Source organism: Grammomys surdaster, unplaced genomic scaffold (genome assembly GCF_004785775.1).
Source record: "Grammomys surdaster isolate TR1022 unplaced genomic scaffold, NIH_TR_1.0 130, whole genome shotgun sequence".
NCBI classification, from domain to species: domain Eukaryota; kingdom Metazoa; phylum Chordata; class Mammalia; order Rodentia; family Muridae; genus Grammomys; species Grammomys surdaster.
The window spans coordinates 6,073,441-6,098,583 of NW_021604588.1; the positions used below are offsets into that span (position 1 = coordinate 6,073,441).

At 38.3% G+C, this 25,143-nt stretch overlaps 1 protein-coding gene across 4 annotated transcripts in view; it reads right to left on the minus strand.

The window, feature by feature from the left end:
- Rabgap1l (RAB GTPase activating protein 1 like) overlaps nt 1–25,143 on the minus strand; it is a 567,726-nt gene that overhangs the window by 411,507 nt on the left and 131,076 nt on the right. For all 4 annotated transcript variants that reach the window (XM_028758413.1, XM_028758415.1, XM_028758421.1 and 1 more), the window contains 2 exons: nt 9,049–9,142; nt 3,197–3,347 (listed from right to left, as the gene is read on the minus strand). In XM_028758413.1, coding sequence (XP_028614246.1) covers nt 3,197–3,347; nt 9,049–9,142 — 245 coding nt within the window. The remainder of the gene's footprint in view (nt 1–3,196; nt 3,348–9,048; nt 9,143–25,143) is intronic.

The following is a 25,143-nucleotide window of genomic DNA, read 5'->3' on the forward strand; positions in this document are numbered from 1 at the left end:
TGATCCTGTAGTCTTCCTGGCCACCATGAAGCCATTCTTAATATCCCCTCCATTGACCATTAGGACAATCTAATCTAATACATTGTAATTTGCCCAGGACCAAAGACTGGAGCACTGATGCAAGCCAGGGAGAAAACTCCCAGGATATCTCTAGGAAGAGATTTCACAAAGTTCTAACAACTTGTCACAGCACATGCTAGAGCCAGGACCTGAGAGAATGCTGGTCACTTTACAGCTTAGTTTACATGGCTTCTCTGTTTGAACCCAAATGGAATGTTAGGACTCTGAAGATGGACTCTGAAGATCAGTGGACATCTCTGTTCCTGCCCCACTGTACTCATATTGGTCTATCTTCCTTCTCTGCTTCGAACTATTCCTTGTTTCTTTAATTGGCCAGTTGAAGATAGGCCACTGACCCTGTTTTTTTAGGGATGTGAGGGCCCAGGCTTTGATCCCAACAACCTCAGAAATATTCTGAAATTATAGGGTACTGAAATTTAATAAACATTGTGAATATAATGAAACCTACTGAATTATTTATTTTTAAATGACAAATTTTATGTTATACGACAATTATTTTGGTAGAAAAATTACAAAAATTAAAAAACACATATTTAGTACTGAATGCTAATTTGTAGTACATTTTGAAGCAAATATTTTCATTTTTATCCTTTATAACAAGTTAAATTTCTGCATCTTATTAATAATCCATAATATCTTAGTATGGTAGCACTTATGCATAGTAAAAGATGTATACATATATTAGAAATTTAGTCTCATGAAAACTCTTATTGATAATACATGTCTAGATACAGTGATATGATACTAGATCATGTTTGCATATAAGTAGCAGGTTGTGTACTTGGGATGACTAGTCATAGGGCAGTAGGTACTACTACATCTTTTCTTCCACCAAGATTTCTAAATTCATACTTCTTAAGATTTTAAACTTTGAGAAGCATAGAAGATACTGTACCACAATATTATTTAAGACTTCCTGATGATATACTGTAAATTCATAGTATTATAAAACGGTGATTTTTTTACAGCTTTCAGGAAGACTTTTAGATCAAGACACTGAGTAGCAAAAAAAAAAATTATTACTGAAAATAATGTATGAAAGGTATTTGAAAGTAGAGGAACTACATTTCCCAGGTTGCTTTTCTCCTATAGTTCTGGCTGTAACTTTCAGCCAGTGAAGACTGCAGGAAGGTGAAAGTCACATCATTTCTCTCATGAAGAGCTTCACTAAAGGTAAAGCTTTAGCATTGCCCTAGGCATGCCATTCTCAATCAGTCACCTGCATACAGTGGGATGATCTTTTTCTTCTGTTGTGTTGTGTTTTCATTTTGTTTTTGTTTTTTCCACTAGCAGAAACAGTAGCTTCCTGGTCTCTGGACCAGCTCGGGGCAAGCTAAAAGCTCTATCACCACTTTGCTCTTTCAGTTCTTCCACTGTTCAAGTAACTTAGATCCTTCATTAAACACACTTTGAAAAGCCAATTTTCTTGGCTATGCCCTATTTGACATATGCATCATTTGTCAGCTTTTCTCATGGTTTCTGTTCTATGTCTAATGTTACATTTCAAGAGAGAAAGAGAAGCAGGGTGTAGTGACACATGCCTTTAATCCCAGAACTTGTGAAGCAGAGGCAGGTGGATCTCTGAGTTTGAAGCCAGCCTGATTTAGAAAATGAATTCCAGGACAGCCAAAGCTGTTATATAAAGAAACCCTGTTCCTCCTCAACCCCCAAAAAGCAAACAAACAAAAAACAACAACAAAAAACAGAGGGGAAAAGGGAGATAGAAAGGGAGGGGGATACTGAGTTGGCCAAACTTGAGACAAAGGATTCAGTATTCTATTTTGCTAAGTTGTAAGATTTATGACACAGTTACTAACTGAGGGTGACCACCAGTAGACTTTACTAACTTACATACACCTGAAACTTATGCATTCTACATAGGCTGCCACCCTCAAATCTCTTTCAGGTCACACCCCAGGTTATACTTTAAATAAGGCAGGGAACCACAAATCTAACCACTTGGGCAGATAGGAGATTTACACAACAAAGATATTGCCATAATTATTTCTTAAGCACATCAGTTGCTACCCAAGTTCATCTTGCCCACTTGACAGAATTGTACTTTTCCTGATAAAATGACAAGGGACTTTGTCTTAGTTAGGGTTTTATTACTGTAAAGATACCACAATCTTATAAAGAAGACCATCTAATTGGGGCTGGTTTACAGTTTCAGAGGTTTAGTCCATTGCCATCACGGCAGGAAACATGGCAGTAGGCAGGAAGACATGGTGCTGGAGAAAAAACTGAGAGTTTTACATCTTGATCTGCAGGTAGCAGAAGGAGACTGGGACACACTGGCTAGAATTAACTTTATGAGACCTCAAAGCCCACCTCCAGTGACACACTTCCCCCAAAAATGCCACACCTACTCTAACAAGGCCACACCTACTCTAACAAGGCCACACCTACTCTAACAAGGCCACGCCTGCAAATAGTGCCACTCTCTATGAGCCAAGCACTCACTCACATGAGGAGTCTCTCAAGGCCATTCCTATTCAAACCACCACAGGCTTGATGGGAGACAAGGACTTAATGATGAATGTGATCCTGCACTGTCCCCATGTACTGCACAATAGAGACACGTAGTTGGATATGGGGATGGGCTAGCCGTATGTCAGGGCTGTCGCTTTTTTTAACTGTCAAAAGAATAGAGACTAACCAGAGGTCAATCTTGGTGAACAAACATCAGCAGAAACTTTCTTGACAAATCTAAGCTTCAATTATGATACAAAATTTTCATTCTTCCAGCTTCTACAGGCTCCATTAGTAAATGATGTCTTATAAGCATATTGGAGGCATGCTCTTTTAGATCACTTCAACTTTGTATTACTTAATGTTCCCTAAGCAAGTTTATTAGCAAACCCTTCGTAGCATCAATCTTATCACTTCAAATTTTTTCTACATCAGAATGGTACAGTGAAACCAGGTATGAAGTACTCAAGACTATTATCATAGGCACTATTTACCACGATCCAGCAAGTGTTCAGAACAGAATAAAACACTGACAGCATGCCACTGGTGAATGTTTAGAGACGTTCAAGACACTAATAGGTTAGTAGAGCTTTGAAATACAGAACTTGATGTTTCTTCAGGAAAATTTATTAGAATTTCCTACCTTTGTGATAAGGATTCTGTATTTATCCAGCATTGCCTGGTTGTCATGGCATCCTGCTAATAGCTGCCATACTTCTGCCCTTAGTGCCTCAGGAACACCACTCTTTACCAAGGTGAATAGCCCTTTTGGCCGGGCACGAAGGTTATTGTGCCTGAGAAAAGAAGAAAATAAACCAGTCACAATCCATGTCCTGAACTGCTGTTGCTATGGAAATATTTATTAGCTTATTTGCAAAAGTATAAGCCTAGATGAAAAGAAAGTTGACTGGGAGCACTAAACAAAAGTAGTGCTTAAGCCACAGTGACATGTTTAACTATTCTTTTCTTTATGTCATCCTATATTTTGTTGAGCCACGTTACTCCATCTTTAGGGAATTTTTTTCACCATATCATTTATATTTTTCAATTTCCATATGATCATTATGTATTAACATATGTATTTGGTTTTGTTTATATCCAACATAAAAAAGAACCATTTAAGTCCCTTGAGATGGTTGTATAGCATCTTAAGTGTGTTGCCAGAGAATGACTTGAGATGCTGTGAGTGAATCATAAGCCTTTCACACCTTGACAGTACCCACTTCTTTATGGCCATACTGAACTGGGAAAATGAAAACAAAAGCCTACACTATAAGAATAAAATATTCAAACCTCAGTTTCTTATAGTCCCCATATCCTGACCCAAGTATTGGCTGGGAAGCTACCTGTCTTGTTCACCTAATTTGGAACACTGTTTCCATGTGAACTTGAGCACAAAGGACCATCTAGATTTAAAGTACCCAAAGGGAACCTTATGGGAAAAGTTCCTCATTGTTGTCCAGATTTATCTTGCTGGCCTATGTGAACTACTAGTACTCCCTAAAGTAATGCCTTACTCTTTCCTAAAAACACCTAAACAACTGCATCTTGCTAAAGCGACAGCTTATGCTTATCAGTCTTATCATTTTCTCAAGGGCTGTTTACAATCAGAAAAAAGGCAAACATCTGCTCTCCAAAGCCAATGATCACATGGTAACTATGCTATAACTATCAACAGCCATCTGGTCAAGAAATTGAATTACAGTTCCAGTCTCATGAATACAAGTTCATGCCTCCCCTCTTTCCTGACACAGAGCTACGGTGGAGGCCTTTGTGCTCAGACATTTCTCATTTCTGGCTCACTACGTCATAGAGATGACCCTGATATAATCACCCAAATCAGGCTTTGGCCTGATAATGTATCCCAATTTGAACTAGCACAACAGCTCTAATTTCAAGTTTTAGAACTGAAAAGTCATGGAATCCATATGTCTGTTTTACATAATTGGTATCCCACATACTTCTCCAAATTATGCACACCCTTCTATCACCAGCCCAGACCAAAGTTTTGGCATCTTCCTCTGAAATATGTTCAAAGGCTTTTTGTTTCCAACATATTGTCCTAATCTAGACATCTCTGGAGAAAATCATAATGTTCTAAACATATATAATAAGTTAAAGTAAACTTATCACATCATTAGATTTATGACCATTCCACTTTCATTCAGCTAAACACTTGTGGAGAGGGGACTGGGAGAGATAGAAAATGAAAACTGGTAAAACTGATGGGCTCAGATCAAATGAAGTAGAAAGACTTAGTACATGAAAGATTTAACACTATAAAAGAAACATGCTGCTAAGGGGGAAAAAAGCATGATTCAAAAAAGTATACAGGTGCTATTCTAGATACACAATATTTTTAACCTGCTTTTAAACATATATGAATTTAGAAGAACATATATAGTGTTTATATGTATGCACATAATATAATTAGAAAGTCCTTTAATTTTGATACTCTTTTTGAATTATTTCATTTATGGTAAAATCTTCTCTAGATGTTAATAATATAAATATTTATACTTATATAAATATATTAATTTATTTACACAACTATTATTTCTATAAATATAAAATATATAATAAAAATTAGCTTCAATTCTTTAAAGTACCTTTATATACTTACATAAGATCAAATTTAATTAACTTAAGCTAACATGCTTAATGTGTTCCACAAAATATGACACATAGAAAAGTATTAATCAGTTTTGAAAAGAAATAATTGAATAAACTATTTGATGCCTGGAACTTACTTGAAGCTCTTTTTTTTTTTAATTATCCAACTGAGTCTGAGACTACTTAAAAACAGTATGTCATAAGAATTCAGATTGCTTATAAAATCATGTGTTTTATAATTCAATATAAGTCTCTGAATATACTTTTGGATCAGAACAACATGTGGTTTGAAGGCAGTTAAATTTATGGATTCCCTAGGTAAAAGACTAAACTAATTAAAAGCAACCATGTGAGTACAAAAAGGCCTAAGTACATTTACATTTCCTTGAAGCTGAAGGAAAATACTACAAATTATGAGTCACATAATGTATAAAGCTACAAAAGAGGGATTCAACATCATCAAATGTAATACATGTTAAAGCATTAGCTGTAACAACTCAGACAGATACCTGCAGGTAAAGCATGCTCGACTGGGCTCTTCATAAACCCTGTAATGTCTCTGAATCCGCCCGCACGTGTGGTTTGTCACACGTGCTGCATTACTCACTATATACAGGGTTTCTCTGTATATCCCTGGCTGTGCTGGAACTCAGGCTGGCCTCAAACCAGAAATCTGCCTGCCTCTGCCTCCCAAGTGCTGGGATTAAAGGCATGCACCACCACTGCCCATTAGGCTAATATTTTTTAAAAACTGGGTAACTTATACTATCATGGAATAAGAGCCTTACTTTGCTGGCTTTCATACAATAAAACTGCAATTAAAACTCTCTATATTACCTAGTAACTTAATAGATAATAAGTAATGGATATTAAGCCAAATGGTAATAACATATATGACCAGTAAAAGTATGAATGATTTCTGAAAAAATATTTTATCATAATTGTGCAAGTGGGGTGTGTGGACAAGTAAAAGTCAGAGAACCATTCTTTGAAGTGGGTTCTTTCCTTCCAAGGATCAAATTCAGGTCCTCAGGCTTGCATATCAAGTACCTTTACCTGCTGAGCCATCTCAATGATCCAAAAGTAATTTGTTAACTAAATAACGCTTTCAATATTTCTAGTAAAAATATGACAACATATATCCACGGCTTAGATGGACAACACTAAATGCAGTTATCAGAAAGAGACAACCAATCACAGCATGTGCTAAGCCTTCCCTAGAAACAAGACAGATATCTAAGGCAATTGTTTAAAAATTTATATATAGACCAAAAAAATACTAGTTGTACAATAATCATTTTTAAATTTTGCTTTGTTTTGTTTTAGAGGAGCTAAGGAGTAAACCCAGAACCTTACACATTAAGTAAAGACTCTACAACTAAGGCAAAGCACTAATCAGTATTTTTGCAATCAGTACTTTAACACAAAAAAATATTCTTCATAAAGGATAATAATTACGCCCATACATCAGTGCCTTGCTCAGCCATCATCAGAGAAGCTTCCTCCTGCAGCAGATGGGAACATATATAGAGTCCCACAGCCAGAGAGAGAAAGAAATCTTGGAAAAATCAGCCCTAAGTGGGATGTCTCCATCAACTATCCTCCTCACCCACTCAACCAACCCCTCCTCATCCCCACCACCCATAGCTCAAAGAACCCTGCAGAGGAGAGGACAAAAGGGTGTAGGACAAGATGATCAAAGACGCCAAGAAAACAAAGTTCCTATGACCCCACAGAGCTTGAAGCAGCATGCACAGGTCTGCATTTATATTATGGCTTCCAGTTCATTGGTTTTCAAGAAATTCCTGAGCTTGAGAACCAGTGGGTCTCTGATTCTTCTGCCTTCTCTTAGGCTCTTCTCCTTCTGTTAGTTTGTCTTGTCCAACTTCGATCTGATAGTTCTTGTTTTATTTTAATTTGTTCTTATTTTTTTAATGAATGAATGAATGAAAATCTAGACACTAGGATAAAGGTTAACAACTGAACCATCACTTATACCTGCTGGCTGAAGGAAAACCAGTTGACACTGCGTATCTCACTCACTGCAGGATAGGCCTCACATTCATGAATAGGTGATCAACATATAAAGGACTCCACAGACTTTTGTCGTGCTTTTATTGGTTAGAGCCCAGTGTTTTCTTTTTCCTTTTGGGTAGTGTTTTATTTTGTTTTCTTGGTTTTTCGTTGTATTAGGTTTTTGTTTGTTTTCTGAGAGAGAACTTAAAGTTGGGTAGATAGAGATGGGTAAAGGACCTGGAAGGAGTTGGGGGAGGAAAAGACTATAATCAAAATATATTTAAAGTTAAAAATTATTTAAAAAATATAGTAATATTTTTAAAAGATCCCCAATACTATATGAAGTAAATAAGAATGCTCTGACTGAATATGTTTACATTGTTCCAGTCTTAAGATTTTGACTTTAAAGAGAACAGTGCAGCCTCATGGTGGTGGCATGCTCTTTTAATCCCAGCATTCTGGAGACAGAGGCTGGTAGATCTCTGAGTTTGAGGACAACCTGGTCTACAGAGTGAGTTTCAGAATAGCCAGGACTACACAGAGAAATCCTATCATGAAAAGCAAAATCAAACAAACAAACAAAATCAACAATAGCTAGAGATTTTGTAATAGTGCCTATTAGAGATCTGTGAAACTCCCTGAATTCCTAGTTTGCTGACCCATATCATTAACGAGTGATGAAGATTTTTAAATGCATCTATTGAAATAGTTACATTTTTCTTCAAGTGATGATATGGCAACTTAGTAATTTATTTTCAAATGCTGACGCACATGTGATTTCCCAGAATAAACCACACTTAGCTATGCTTTATTTGCCTTTTTCTTATAAATCACTGATTTTGACACATTCTTACTATTGTTGGGTACTTTTAAGCTTATATGACAGTGGTTTGTCATAATATTTTAATTTGGTTGTGTGATCAGTATATGCTAGTATCATAAAATTAATTCAAAACAATTATCTTCTATATTCTGCGAAAGACTGCATAAAATTAAAACTTAACAGTTCACCTTTTATAACTACTTGGTAGAATTTTCTAATTAAATTTCAGAATTTCTTTGTTAAGAAAACATTTTGAAGCAGAGTTGGATATTTAGCTCAGTTGAGAGAATACCTGCCTAGAGCGCCTAAGGCCCAGCACTGCATAGACTCCTTATGCTGGCACATCTGTAACGTAGCACGTGGGAGCAGAGGAAGGAGAATCAGAAGTCCTTGTTATAGCTGGCTACATTCAAGGTCACCCTGGCTATGTGAAACTCTTTGTCAAAAAAGAAAAGAAAACACTTCGATAAAGAAATGAATTCAAAGATACCAGACCATAATACAGGTTATTACATTTCGAGTAACTTTGGCATTCCAGATCTTTCTATGAATTTGTTCATTTCACCCGGCCTTCAAACTTGGGTTATGAAAAATAACTTCTGAAAGGAACTTAAATAGAACCCATACCAGGTTATGGATGTCCTTCCAGACAAACATAAAGGGCATCTAGAAATCACATTTTAATTTTTATGTCTTTCAGTATATCAAGGGCCTGTGTATTCGGCTAGTAAAGGCCCTTTCTGTGCAAGCCTGGAGACCTGAGTTTGACTCCTGAAACATACATGAAGGTGGAAGAAGAGGATGGGATCCACAAAGTTGTCCTGTTAACAACATACATACACACTATCCTGCATATAAACACATTAATAAATTAATGAATTTATTAATAAATAACTTTTAAAGGATATTAATTAATTTAAAGGATACTAAGATAGCTATTAATATTATAGTTTTAAGTTTTCTTTACTGACAGATTTTTTAATTGGTATAAAAATCAACACTAAGTATATACAGGTAAATATTTTAATAAAAATAATTCTTACCATCTTCCTAACAATTCTCCCCAAGAATAGAGGATCTTCTCAGGACAGTCTTTTGACACATCACCTGTTCCACTTGAGAGTTCATTATCACTCTCTACAGAAAAAGAAAAAATACACATTATATAAGATATAAGTACTTTCAAATTATAAAACAAAAGGCATAGCTATGTATCTACCAAAAGCAAGCCACTAGTGCCCAGATAAAATTTCCATGGAGGGCAGACCATGTCCCAGATGACCCCTGTCTGTAGCCATAAAGCATGAGTAGGGAGGGCACAGCAGTCCTGAGACCACTCCTGAGAATGACCCTAGACATTCAGAGACTGCGTGCCTCTAAGAAGAGCAAGTAACTGGTGGAGAAATGGAAGAAAAAGAGAAACAGAAGGATGTGGGCACAATGAAGAGAGGCAGAACTCGATACTCAAGGGTAGTGATGTGAGTAGCCAGTGATGCCACTTGCAACCATGGTCTGGGTCGATGGCCCATAATAGCAGGGTTCTGTTACCATCAAAGGCCAGGAGGATGTCCTTGGTCTGGGTTGCCACCCAGGGGCATATTAATGTCTGAGAACTGGCTCAACCCTCACCAGGGCTCAGCTGGCCCTGGGGCCATGAGAGTAGGAGCACTGTCTCTGCCCCTCACCTGTTGCAGCACCAGTAGAGCAGGCCCTGTACCCTACCTGGGCAGCACAGTAAAACTGACCCTGATGGTGTGAGAGTGTGAGAGCTAGCCCCTCAACTCATCTGTCATGCAGCAGCATGGGCAAGTGAGAGATGCCCTACCCAACAGGTAGGCGAGCTGTCTCTGCCCCTTACCTACTGTAGTACTCAGAAGACCAGGCTCCTTGAACCTTGCCTGGGCAAGCACAGTAGAGCTGACTCTGGCAGGTGAGCTGGTCCTAAGGGGGCCTCTTGTCTGCTGGGCAGTAAAAAGGATACAACTGGCCCTAGCTGCTGGGTTGTGGGGGTGAAAGTGGGGGGTGCTGCTGATCAGCTAACCCTGCGGGCATGAGACCAGGAGAGCTGGTATATATTTTAACATATATGGCAATAGAGACTGTTTAAAATATAAGAATCCCTCTCATATCATTATCCATACTTTTACAAAACCTTTTATTGATTCTTTGTGAATTTCACACCATGCACCCCAATCCCAATCACCTCTACATTCCTTTGTATTTGCCCCCACTCTTGTAACCTCTCACAATTTCCCTTGAAAAATATAAGGACCGAAGGCCACAAAACACACAGCAAACATGCCAGCAAGTGAAAGAACATGACAGAAAAGAATAGAGACCCTTATCCCATCTATACAGCCGAAAGAGTTTTGACTTTCTCTTGAAACACGGACTAGGGGTTCTTAGGGGTTATCTCCATACTGTACTAACTGTTCCCTCTCTTTAGGTTCAATTCACTATAGATAAGTGGATAATTAATTAATTATGAATAATTAATTACAGAATAAGTGGCAGTGAGTTAAAAGTTAAATATTTGAAAGAAAAAAAAAGAATTTCCAAGTCGGCTCTTAGTTTACTTTTCTGTTGCTGTGATAAACACTATGTATGATCAAATGCAAGCTGGGAAGAAAAGGGCGTACTTCATCCTATACTTCCATATCATAATCATTTAATCATCTCTATCATTTAAAGAGTTTGCCCACTTTGCAAATGACAAAACTGTAGCACAGAAGGGTTAAGTAATTTGCTCAAGTCATTTGTTAAGTCATTGTATCCTGCAAATGACTGACAGAAAGATAAGAGTTCAACCTTAGCTGAAATACGGGATTAAATATTCCTTCTCCTTACAGTTTTCCATAATATGTTTTATAGAAGAGGTTGTACTTGGCATTTAGAAGATACCAGTATATATGTCAAATGACAATTTCTATTAAAAGCTAGCAGCCAGAGCCAAAACTAAAAAAGCAAAGCCATTTAAAGCAACATGCCCATCAAACACTAATATCTGGGCCACAGATCAAAATGACAGGATCCAAAAAGTGTAATTTCCCTTGTTGTCCAAGAACAATGAAATTAATAATTAAGTAACCCCAAAATGTACCAGACCTATCTTCTTGGCCAAAAAATCTACAACCATGACTTTATAAATACTTACTGATTAACCCGCTGGGAAAGAAGGAAGTGAAGCAAAGGGAGATAAGCTACTATAAGGTTAAGGCAAAACTCCTAGATAAATAAAAGACAAACACAGAGAAAGAAGAATGAAAAACATAAAGGACCAAAGGCCACAAAACACACAGCAAACATGCCAGCAAGTGAAAGAACATGACAGAAAAGAATAGAGACCCTTATCCCATCTATACAGCCGAAAGAGTTTTGACTTTCTCTTGAAACACGGACTAGGGGTTCTTAGGGGTTATCTCCATACTGTACTAACTGTTCCCTCTTTTTAGGTTCAATTCACTATAGATAAGTGGATACAAATATTATAAATAATAACACTATGTAAATCTCTAAACTCTCTTCCATGAATAAAAAATGGATGAAAAGTCAATACAACTAGAAAAAAACAAGTACCTTTAAAAAATTACCTTGAAAAACGTCAGTATCCCTTAAAAGTGTGACCCCTGGTAGACTGAGCATACTACAGTAGATGATCCCAAACTCAGAAAGATTTGAGTAGAACAGATTAAACTTGATGGCTTATTTTTAAAAGAAAGAACAAAAATTGCAGGAAAGAAGAAAGTTAGTGGTGGATCTAGAAGTTAGAGAAATAAGAATGAATGTGAACATAGTTCAAATATATTTGATCCAGGAACTTCATTTCTAGAGTCTTAGTATTTATCAATAAACTATTTTAATTATACTAATTAAATTAATTTTAACAAATTATACATTTTTAATCAGTGGCCTTGAATAAATATACAAACCTCTGTAAAGGATATAGTAAAGAAAACTATATTTAATATATCATGATGATGTGTGGAACCTAAAAACAAGCTTTCTGGAGGAAATCAGTTTCATAACTTAGTAGCTGTGGTCATGGTCAAGTATCACTTAATCCCTCTGTGGATCCCCTATTCTGGTGTGTCCGAAGACAGCGACAGTGTACTCATAAATTAAATAAATAAATAAGTCTTAAAAAAAAGAAATAAACATTAAAAAAAAAGTTCAGGGTTTTAACATTGATAAATAGAGTTCTGCTAAGCTGGTAAAACACCAATTGCTATTATCAGTCACAAACACAATATTTTAATTTTCTTCTAAATATAGACTTAAAGGTACTTCTCATTGGGCTAAAAATATCTGTGCCCAATCTGCATATCTGGCTCTCTGGGGGAAAAATGTGCATGCTTTTTAATCCAAAGCCATTGCTTTTGCTATATGACTCAAAAGCACGAGTCTACTCCAGCTGGTTTCTAGACACCCATCATTTATTTTATACATACATACATACATACATACATACATACATACATATATATTGTCATTGTCTTCAGACACACCAGAAGAGGGCATCATATTTCATTACAGATGATTGTGAGCTACCATGTGGTTGCTAGGAATTGAACTCAGGTCCTCTGGAAGAGCAGTCAGTGCTCTTAACCACTGAGCCATCTCTCCAGCCCCTGCTTTTTCTAAAATGTGAATTTTAGCATAATTGCAGTATCAATATATCTAAAGCCTTTATCTCTTTTGTAAACTAAAAAATTATGTAAGCTTCAGGAAGTCATGGGAGTCTTAAGACTCAGATGTACCTACCTCTCCTAGGACAAGAGACTCCAGATAAGTACAGCCTAAGTTTCCCCATTTGCCTATTCCTGAGTGTGGGACCTCTTTCCTGGTCTTGGGACTCCTCGTCTTTCTTAATTACTAAGACTATGGGTCTCAAAATTCCAAATGTAAGATCTTCCTTTAAGTTCCTTAACTTTAACTTCTTTACCTAGTCTATATCTGTCTCAGCAGATTTCCACTTGGCTGACAGATACCACCCAAGAATTGTGGACTACAAATGACTGCAAGCCCTGGATGTGCTGAGGCTGATGTGGACCAGTCCAGCAGGCGTGATGGCTCCCTGTCTCTTCAGCTGGGTCAGCGAACCAGATGCTTCTGGTGAATGCCCCATTGCCTGAATTCCCTCCTAACCTTGACTAACATTCTAGTTTTCCTGGGTTCTGACAACAATGTCCTAGTTTCAGCAGAAAGTAGTTAACAGAAGAGAGTTCATCACTCAATATTCTAGAGAATGCTAGATCAAAAGGAAACTCCCTGACAAAAAATAGCTACCTAGTGTGCCTATTGATATACCAAGAAAGGTATCTATTAAAATCAAATTGACTCAGATTTATTAATAGGTAGATTCATTAGCTGAAATACTTCTTCAATATGATAGGTCACGCAACCTGCTTTATGCGGAAGAAGGATGTATTGTATGGCTTTAAAAGAAAATCGTTGTTTCTATACAAACCACTCAGGAATCATTAGAGATTATCTAGCTATACTCAAGAAACACTGCAAAAAGGGAACCAGAGATAAAATAAATAACTAGTACCCATTTTCATTTCCAGGCTTCTCCTAGATAGTAAGTAACTCTGATGTCAGTCATCACAGGGCCTTTGATCCTCCTGATTCTGTTAATTACTGTTGGCTCTTGCATCATCAATGCCTTAACTAGATGATAATCTGATAAACTAGATAGGAAATCTGGGTACAGTTAAGCTGATGGTTATTAGATCCCAGTATAAACAAGTACCCATCAGTCAAAGATTCGACTCAGGATACAACTCAAGATAATATGAGACCAAACCAGTAAAAATATACCTTATAAGTTAAGGGTTCTGTTTGCAGTTAAGTTCCTATTTGTTCTATGATGGGTTAACCTAAGCTGTACCAGATGTGCTTTATCACATGTGGGTAGCAGGGGAGGGAGGGTTAAGTGGGCAGGAAATACATCAAGATGTACACTTGCCCTGACTGAATGAAGGCAGGAAGCCCGGCAGGATATATGCTTACCCCAATTGAACCTGATGGCAAATACGGTTTTGTCTTTTCAAGCCCCTGTACCAGCAAGAGTCCATCACTTGGCCAGTATTTAATAAGGCTTGCTTCAAATTTGGCTTTAAATTGTGATGGTAGTGGTGGTCTTATTCTCAAGCAGTAGAATTACTACTATATGTGTGGGTTTTCTTTTTTTACATATAGTCCCAACTTCTTTTTTTTTAATTTTTATTGGATGTTTTATTTACATTTCCTGTTGTCCCCTTACCCCATCCCCCACCCACCCAGGAACCCCCAATCCCCTCACCTCTCCTCCTTCTTCTCTGTGGATGTAACCTCTATCTACCCCCCCCACTCCCACCTCCCCACCCTCAAAATTCCCACCCCCTGGGGCATCCAGCCTTCATGAGGTCAAGGTTCTCTTCTTCCACCTATGCCCAGCAGGGCCCTCCACTCTTACATATTCAACTGAAGCACTGGATCCCTCCCTAAGTGCTCCCAGGTTGGTGGTTTAGACCCTGGGAGCTGTGGTTGGTTGGTATTGTTGCTCTCCTCATGGTGCTGCAAATCCTTTCAGCTCTCCTTCAGTCTTCACTCTAACTCCTCTATTGAGAACCCCATGATCAGTTCAATGGCTAGTTGTGAGCATCTGCCTCTGAGTATGTCAGACTCTTGAAGACCTCTGAGGAGATATCCATATCAGGCTCTTATCAGCATGCACTTCCTGACTTCCACATCAGCATCTACCTTTGGTGATTGCACATGGGATAGATACTCAGGTGGAGTGGTCTTGAGACAGCCCCTCCTTCAGTTTCTGTCCCTCACTTTGTCTCCATATTTGCTCCCTTGAGTATTTTGTTGCTCCTTCTTGTTGGTGGCACTGCAAGATGGTGCAACCACTTTGGAAATCAGTCTGGCGGTTCCTCAGAAAATTGGACATAGCATTACCTGAGGATCCAGCTATACCACTCCTAGGCATATACCCAGAATATGCTCGAACATATAACAAGGACATATGCTCAACTATGTTCATAGCAGCCTTGTTTATAATAGCCAGGAGCTGGAAAGAACCCAGATGTCCTTCAACTGAGGAATGGATTCAAAAAATTTGGTATATTTACACAATGGAGTATTACTCAGCTATTAAAAACAATGAATTTGAGAGGTTCCTAGGTAAATGGATGGAACTAGAAATTATCATCCTGAGTGAGGTAAGCCAATCACAAAAGAACACACATGGTATTCACTCACTGATTATTGGATATTAGCCCAGAACCATGAAATGCCCAAGATGCAACTCACAGGCCACATGAAGCCCATAAAGAAGGAAGACCAAGTGGGGGTGCTTCGGTCCTTCTTAGAAGGAGCAACAAAATATATGTGTGGTTTAATGAGCCTACGAATATTTTTAAGATGGGATTAAATGAATTTGAAAACACTCTCAAAGTCCTCTGCAGTTAAGAGTTTTCTGAGAGCCTGATATGGATGTCTCCTCAGAGGTCTTCAAGAGTCTGACATATTCAGAGGCAGATGCTCACAACTAGCCATTGAAGTGATCATGGGGTTCTCAATGGAGGAGTTAGAGTGAAGACTGAAGGAGCTGAAAGGATTTGTGGCCCCATGAGGAGAGCAACAATACCAACCAACCACAGCTCCCAGGGTCTAAACCACCAGCCTGGGAGCACTTAGGGAGGGATCCAGGGCCTTAGCTGAATATATAAGAGTGGAGGGCCCTGCTGGGCACAGGTGGAAGATGAGATCCTTGACCTCATGAAGGCTGGATGCCCCAGGGGGTGGGAGTTTTGAGGGTGGGGAGGTGGGAGTGGGGGGGTAGATAGAGGTTACATCCACAAAGAAGAAGGAGGAGGTGTGAGGGGATTGGGGGTTCCTGGGTGGGTGGGGGATGGGGTAAGGGGACAACATATGAAATGTAAATAAAACATCCAATAAAAAAATTAAAAAAAAAAAAAAAAAAAAAAGAGTTTTCTGAGAGGACATGTTGAATTTAAGGAGTAGGATGCAACATGCTTAACTTCACAATTTCCTGTAAATACATTTCAGTTTCTTTGCAGTGTGTCTGTCTACTTCAAAGGAGCAGAGTAAATTAGTGTACTCCAAGGAGCTTCAGACCCCTGCAACCAGAAGAACTACTTTCTCAAATACCTAAAATGGAAACAATGTCCCAATCTCAAAACATAGAAAAACAATTAAGAGAAAATGTTTACAAAGTACTAAACACAGAGCTGATACACCACAGTACTGAAGTTGCCCATTTTCATAATTGTTGCAACTGAATCTCTAGTTTTCTGCCTATTATTTCAAAGTAACTGGGAAAACACTGAAAGTTTCTTCTCACTCTTACTGTTCATGCAAGTGCAGGAGCCACTTTTGCTGTACCAAGACAAGAAGAAACAATAGATCAAGTTAAATTTTTAGATCAAACACAATAAATAGTATGATTCTTCAATTGAGCTAATTAAGAGTCCTCATCTAACTATGGCCACTCCCTGCTTTGGTGAAAGAAAGAAAGAAAGAAAGAAAGAAAGAAAGAAAGAAAGAAAGAAAGAAAGAAAGAAAGAAAGAAAGAAAGAAAGAAAGAAAGAAAGAAAGAAAGAGAAAGAAAGAAAGAATGAATAAAAGAAAGAAAGAGAAACAAACAAACAAACAAACAAACTATTCCTGGCAGCAAGGAATTTTCTACTCATGACAGGAAACTTTCAGAACTAAATGTTATAAAAAGAACATTTACACAAATATATATTATATATACAAGTATATATATATATATATATATATATATATAATTTTTAATTGGAGATAAATTATATTAGGATCAAAGGAGTATAAAATGTCACATTTTCTTTGCTTTGTCTTATATTGAAGTCTCTCATGATATAGCCCACACTAATCTTTGAACTAATAACCATCCTGGTTCAGCCTCCCAAGTTCTTGGATTATAGGTCTATTATTAACCAAATAACATAAGCTTATGAATTAAAGAAATGACATAAGAAGAAAATAGTAATAACGTGACAACTGTAAGTTTTCAGAGATCTTTTAATTATTTTACTTGAGTAAATAACATATAACTAATATATATTTTTTTCTTCTAACTACTTAATCAGAAGTTAGCCAAGAACAAAGAACCACAAAGAACACAAAGAACCACAGCAGCCAATAGACCTTCCCTAAATGACAATAATATAATATTTGCTTAATATTTGTATATTAAGCAAATTCTCTTTAATCATAAATCTAGCATGTAAATTTTAAGTCATTTTTAAAATTCAAAAATATCTATTTGAGTTTATTATCCATGCCTATTTTTCACAATAAGTTGAAGGGTAAAGAAAGGGTACTCCTGGAAGAGTAACAGAAAGAACATATATAAATAACTGTAAGAAAAGATTATTTTTAGGCATATCATTCAAGGATAGATTTCTTTAATGTAGCCAATTAATTAGAAAAAAAGAAGCTGGAGGTAATAAGAAGCAAAATAATGTCAGAGCAGAAAGCAGCAGCTCAAATTTAACCACTAGCATCTACAGGGTAAGAGGCATACGTTTTCTAAAATAGAGATCACGCTCTTCAGTCAAGCATGGAACTCTGTAAGAGAAAACATGCTCAAAGCAGTAGGAAAAGTAGTACCTATGTAACAAGTTAAGGCAGCCATATCAAGTCAGGCCATCAAGAGTATAACAAGATCAGGCTAGAATCTGTTCAAATCTTTATATAATTCTGTTCCAACATACACACCGTTAAACAGAAATCATACTGAGTTCCTGACGGAGCAAATTAGATAATTAAAATGATAAAGACAAAAACAAAGTAATTGCCTACCTTCATCTATATGTACTTATACAAGAAGGGAAAAGTGATCAAAAAGGAGAAAGAAAGATACATATATATATATATATATATATATATATATATATATATGTATGTATGTATGTATATGTATGTATATGTATGTATGTGTATATATATATATAAATGTTCCCAGAGTATCGGGCAGGCTGCTGGCTGGGGTGAAGGTGGGGAAGTAGGGGACATATCAGTAAGTCATACTCAGATCTGAACCTTGTGACAAGGTGTGGCAAGATATACACCCACTGGTGCAATACTAACACATACATTATGTGGATAACCAACCTATTTCTGCTTGTATTTAAGATCTCCTCTAAAGGCGGAAACTTATTCTTCATACTGTAAATGTGGTCAAGAAACGGGGAGCTCACATTCTCAAGGGGTGAACCTATTATTTTTCTGCCAAATGGACAAAGTATCATAATGACCTCTAAATTCATAGCTTTCTACCTACAGATAAGTGCACATCTCATATTTCATCATAGATTCATTGTGCAGTAGACAGTGGTTAACACAGAAATTCATATAGAGTAACTGTAGTGGTGTTCAGTGATAAATGGGACCTCTATGTCACACCGCTCCCAATGCTCAGGGACCATCATGAAAGTAGTAGAAAGACTTTTTAAGAACCAGAAGCTGAAAAAAAATTGAAATGAAGCAGAATCCTCTGGACATGGCAGGAAGACTGTACCCATAAACTCAAAGCAGCTGTGGGTGACTACACAAGACATACACAGTGTCAGGCTCGACAGCATTCTAGCATGGATGATGAAGGGGTTCACAAGCCTCCTCCTAACTGAGGCGCTATGGACAGTCTATGGCTCATGTGGGAGGGAAGATTAGTTTTCTTTAATGGTGTGTCCCCTGACAGGTCTACTATACTCCAGTGGATGGCCCATACCCAGAATTATACTGGAAGCACAGACTGAGACTCTAGAGCTTATTGAAATTAAAAAAAGGAAAGCACATGACACTGGGGACTAGGGAGGTGAGGGCGGATCTGAGAAAAGTAGGGGAAAAAGGAGGAGTAGATATGATCCAAATATTTTCTATGAAATTCTTAAAGAATTAATAAAAATATTTGCTAAAGTTTTATGAGACAGGAGGGAAGAGTGTGTCAAGTGTGAAGGAAATGAGCTCTACTTACACAGAGAACCCTAGGTGTGCAACACAATGCTAGGCAACAGAAACAGATCTGAGCACTCAGTAATGTAAAATACCTATTATAATGAAGACTGTAATAGTCAAAGAGTTCAATAAACACTACAACTATGAAAGTAGTAGAAAACTGATTTTGTGAGTGAAATTGAGGATTTGAGCCGAATGGGGAGGATTTAACTGAGGGGGTTAAGGTTAACAATGCAGGAGAAGAAAGGAAGAATAAACAACAGTAAAGAGATTTGTAAAGGCCACAAAGAAACATATTACCTTATGTTTACTTAAATATATATAGTGCATATATGTATACATGTGCACATATAATTTGAATGAAATTACATCATTTAGGATAATAACGCTCCCAACAAGAGCTACAGACAATCCAATAGAAACACTAATGCCGCCGGGCGGTGGTGGCGCACGCCTTTAATCCCAGCACTTGGGAGGCAGAGGCAGGTGGATTTCTGAGTTCGAGGCCAGCCTGGTCTACAGAGTGAGTTCCAGGACAGCCAGGGCTACACAGAGAAACCCTGTCTCGAAAAACCAAAAAAAAAAAAAAGAAACACTAATGCCCGGCAAGGGGCATGCCCTTCAAGCTGCTGGTGAGTAGAATTAAAGAGACCCCCAAAATAATATATTTTGGTTGCCTCCCAGAACTTAAAGGTAAGAACCGAATATTGAACACATCATACATTTCAGCCACAGAACTAGGCAGTAACTGAGCTGGAACTAACAAGGAAGTCTCCTCCATGAGAGCATCTGCTCAGGGAGCAGTGGCTGAGCAGTGGCTCCTGAGCAGTGGCTCTCATGGAGGTGCTATGTACCCTGCCAATGTAGAAAGGTTATCAACAGTCCTGCTCAGCTCTATGAACCACAGCAATGACCAACATAGCAGGAGAACCCCAAGGGTGCAACAGTCACATATCTTTAGAGTAACCACTGCTGTCTACTTGAACTCAATAGGAATTAACTTATGTCTGTTATCATAAATCTAGCCAGCTACCCATTCCTGCTAAGATCACAGACCCTAGAGGAGAATTTACTATTGTCACTTACCTAACCCAATATAATTCTTAACTGCATTTTAAATACTTATACCCACAGTGAGAGTAGTTCTTAACTCTAACAGAAGAAGCTTCTTGTAGCAAACAGAAACATTACAGAAAACAACTGACAATTGAGTATCCAATCCCAAATGATATATCTACAACACAACCCTGATGCCTAAGGCTCAATGAATATCATATAAGAGAGGGCAGAAAAACCATAAGTGCCAGAGGACTATGGCGTCCATGGGTAGTTTGCTATATATGCCAGGAAAATTGCACCCGTGAAATCTCAACAATACAGCTACTTAACAAAAACTTCACAATGATAATAGTTGGCCAATGTGAATAGGGGAAAATCTCCCAAGACTCTACCCCTACATGAAGAGGTATAGACAATTAATAGTTTCTCAGAAAGGGATAAGCCCTAACCCTTGACAGATTATGTGGTTCCCAAGAGGTCAGCTCTAAACAATACGTATATGAGCAACACGAAATAGACTCAGCAAAGTACATGTATGCATTGTATGTGTATGCACTGTATGTGTAAGACGAGTTCATGAATTAGAAAGCAGAAGAGGGACATGGAGGTAGGTGCAGGGGGAAGAGTGAGATCGGAAATGATCCAATAGAATACTCATGTATGAAAATGAAAAGAAAAGAAAAGATAAAATAAGATACCAAGATTTGAGCTGAAAAAAAATTGAATCAAAAATATATTTGAGGAGAAAAGTACCATCTTGAAATCACATAAAACAACACTTAGTTCACTGTATAATGGTCTGCAAATCTGCCTGCCTTCCTCTGTAGACAAGGTCCCTATCTAAGGGGCTGTCTTCCAGTCCTCAAGGAATTCTTCACTCCATGAAAATATTTGACAACTGGTAAACTCTGAATAATCTCTGATGGGTAAAATAAAAAGATCAACATTCTTAGCTATAACAATTTGTATCAATTGCCTTCTTGATATTTCCATTTGGAAATTCTAATTTAAAAACAAAACTCTCAATTTTCTTCTCATACTGGTATTTTCCCAATTTCCTTCCATTTTCATAAGTTACATATCACATCCCTAACTCAGTTAAATTATCCTCCAGACCTACAGTTAGAGTATTTAAAACCATAAATCTAATCTGTGATTTCCCTAGCTTAAAACTTTTTCATAAGAGTTTGGAAATACAAGTGAACTGAAAACAAAAGCATTCCTTCTTGTTGTGGCCTACAGAATGTCCCGCCCAATGCTGGTGAACACCCACTCGCTCCCTAGGCTGCCCCTACTCTTAAGTAACCCATCTTCCTCTATCATCTTTAAACACATCATGCAGGTTTGCCTTTGAGCCTCTGCACTGTTCTCTCCTGAAATGTTCTCTCACCCTCTTTCTTATGCATGACTTCCTCCTGTCACTCAGATCTCAATTTAAAAGCCACCTCCTCTGAGGAACTTTTTGATGAAAACTCAGGCTAAAATAGATACTGAGACACACTACCAATGAACCGCTTTTAATTGTCTGAATGGAACATTAGTTCTTGGTATTTCTCATCATATCATCATACTCCCACTGAAAAAGCAGAATTATTTGAGTCAGGAGATTCAAGATCATTCCCAGAGTTCAGAGTTGCAGAGTCCTTTCTGCAAGGACTCACAGGATTCTGAACAGTCAAGCACACAGCTAAGATTTATTACAGCAAAAGGATACAAAGCAAAACCACCACCGCACTAGGTAGAAGTGAGGTTATGGAGGAAAAAAGAACTCACACATGCATCTAGAAGTCCACTCTCAGACACACAGAACAAAATTATCCAACAATGAATCACTACCATGTACAGTGTGTTGTCTACTAGTAAAGTTCATGATAAATCCAGATCTATAGTATTTTAAAGATTGATTTTAGTACTCATTTTTTGCATTTGTATGTGTATTTATCTGCTCATGTATGAGGATATTTAAAGAAGTAAGAAGAGAATGTCAGATCCCCTAGAGATGGAGGTGGTTATGAGATGCCTGGTGTGAGTACTAAGAACTGAACTTTAGAAGTTCTGTTTCTTTCCAAGAACAGCAAACACTTTTTTAATTAAAAAAAATTCATACAATATGATACTTTCCCATGCCCCAACTACTCTTAGATTCTTTCTACCTCGCTATCCACTGAATTTTATGTTTTCTTTCATATACACTTTTCAAAACAAAACAAAAACAAAAAAGACACACAAAAAAAACCACAAAATGAAAATCAAAACAAACAAGCAAAAGACAAAATAAAACAAAATGACCAAGCAAAGCAAAATGAAACGAAAAGCCCACAAAAATACCACTGAGTCCATTTTGTGCTGGCTAACTACTCCTGGGCATGAGGAATGTCCTGGAGTGGGGTTGGTATGCCCAGAGACATTCCATTGGAAAAACTGATTTTCCCTTTGCCAGCAGGTTCTCAAGTGCAGATAGCTCTTGGTTGGGGGGGTGAGGGGCCTCCATGTGCACTATCCCTCTCAGTACTCACAACCAAGAGCAAAAGAAGAACAGCAAGCCTCTTAACTGATGAGTCATCTCTCCAGCTCCAGTGTCTAGTTTCTACTATGGCTGTTCAGAAGAATGTCTCTGCCCAACACGTGCCAACATTCCACAGTCAGGGGAAGAAAGATGTTTGGTATAAACTGTACTGTTAGCTCAAACATTTCAAGTTCAGAGAATCTACACTTACTCAGTGAACCTTAGCACTTACAAAATAATGAAAATCCTCTCAAAAATCTAGATTCTCTGAAACTAGTCAAAGGACACTTTCACAAGCAGGCATCTCCAAACCAGCAGTCTGAAGCCTGCTCTATTAGCTCCTTTATAAACACGTGCTCATTACTGCAGCACCTATACTATTAGCAGACCGACAAAGCCAAAGACATTTTGTTGTTTCCTAAATCTAACTTTCACAAATATTTGTATTCATTAAGCAAACATCTACTTAACACTTACCACGAATCAGCAATGAAAACTGAATAAAATACCATCTGCCCCTTAGGAACTCATACTCTAGAGTGAGAGAGATAAATAAACAAAGGCCGTAATTATAACACGTTCTTTTAAAAAAAACATTACCCTGGTATGTTTTGAAAGATGATTAAAGCAAGATGATGGGAGGTTAACCCTGTCTCCATGTGTAAGGGAAGACTTCCTAGAAAATAGAGGATGAAGAGCTCACTTTAGCTAGAGTTCTCTGAGGAAGTATCTCCAGGACCTTATGCTAAGAGGCAAGAACTCAGAACCATGCAGCTCAGGTGCCTTCACCTTCCAGCTGAGAGTACCACTGACAAAGGAATTAAAGGAAAAGCTCTGAGTTCATAGGATACAGCAGGTACAGTGTGACTTCGTTACGAACTTCAATCTGGCTCCAGCTGACCCTAGTTAACTCTTCACAGGTCATTATAATAAAGTAGTCATGGTCTTGACACCTTCACAATCTCAAGAGTCTCAGTTTCCAGAAGCATATATGGAATAGTTGGATATAACTAAATTCAAGCATTATATATTGCCCATTTAACGGTGAAGAAAACTTCTGCTGGTGGTATTAAAGAGGATACGGGAGAATATAAACTGAGAGACTATTTAGAAAAGTACGGCAAGACTGAAACCACAGAAGTGATGGAAGACAGGCAGAGTGGGAAAAAGAGAGGATTTGCTTTTGTAACTTTTGATGATCATGACACAGTTGATAAAATTGTTATTCAGAAATACCACACTATTAGTGAGCATAATTGTGAAGTGAAAAAGGCCCTTTCTAATCAAGAGATGCAGTCTGCTGGATCACAGAGAGGTCGTGGAGGTGGGGCTGGCAACTTCGTGGGTCATGGAAGAAACTTGGAGGTGATGGAAGGAACTTCAGTCGTGGAGGAAACTTTGGTGGAAGAAGAAGCTATGGTGGTGGAGGCAGTGGCAGCAGAGGTAGTTATGGAGGTGGTGATGGTGGATATAACAGATTTGGAGGTGATGGTGGCAACTATGGTGGTGGTCCTGGTTACAGTAGTAGAGGTTAGGGAGGTGGTGGACAGAGATATGGAAACCAAGGTGGTGGATGTGGTGGTGGAGGAGGATCTGATGGTTACAATGAAGGAGGACATTTTGGTGGAGGTAACTATGGTGGTGGGAACTATAATGACTCTGGAAATTAGAGTGGACAGCAGCAATCAGATTATGGACCCATGAAGAGGGCAGTTTTGGTGGAAGAAGCTCAGTCCATCCCTATGGTGGTGGCTGTGGATCTGGAGGTGGAAGTGGTGGATATGGTAGCAGAAGGTTTTAAAACAAAACAGAAACAGCTACAGTTCTTAGCAGGAGAAAAAGCAAGGAGTTGTCAGGAAAGCTGCTGGTTACTTTGAGGCAGTCATCCCAAATGCATTAGAGGAACCATTGAAATGATCACAGGGTCCCCAATGGAGGAGTTAGAGAGAAGACTGAAGGAGCTGAAGTGGCTTGACAATACCAACCAACCAGAGCTCCCAGGGTCTAAACAGCCAGCCTGGGAACACAAATGGAGGGACCCGTGGCTCCAGCTGTATATGAGGGGAGGATGGCCTTGTCGGGCATCAGTGGGAAAGGGGGGCCTTGGTCCCGTGAAGGCCGGATGCCTCAGTGTGGGGGAATTCAAGGGTGGGGAGGTGGAAGTGGGTGGATGGGTGGGGGTACACCCTCATAAAAGTAGGAAGAGAGGGGATGGGATAAGGGGTTTCTGGGGGGAATGGAGAATAAGGATAACATCTGAAATGAAAATAAATTATCCAATAATAATAATAACAACAACAACAGATAATGGTGTAGCAGTATATTTCCCACTATATTAAACTAGGTATTTTGGGAGGAGCTAATGTGGGAGGAATAAGGAGAAGGAAGAGGATGAGCTAGGAGGAAAGAGGAGGAGAGAGGGGAGAAAATGTTGGCAGATGTACGTGTGTCTCCAGCAGCCTAAGGCAGCTGTAATATCTAGGTTAGGTATCGGGTAACACCTCTAATTGTGTGGGCTTCTTGTTATTTGACCATTACCAAATATATAAAGCTATTGGATAATCTTTAAACATTAGAGTTT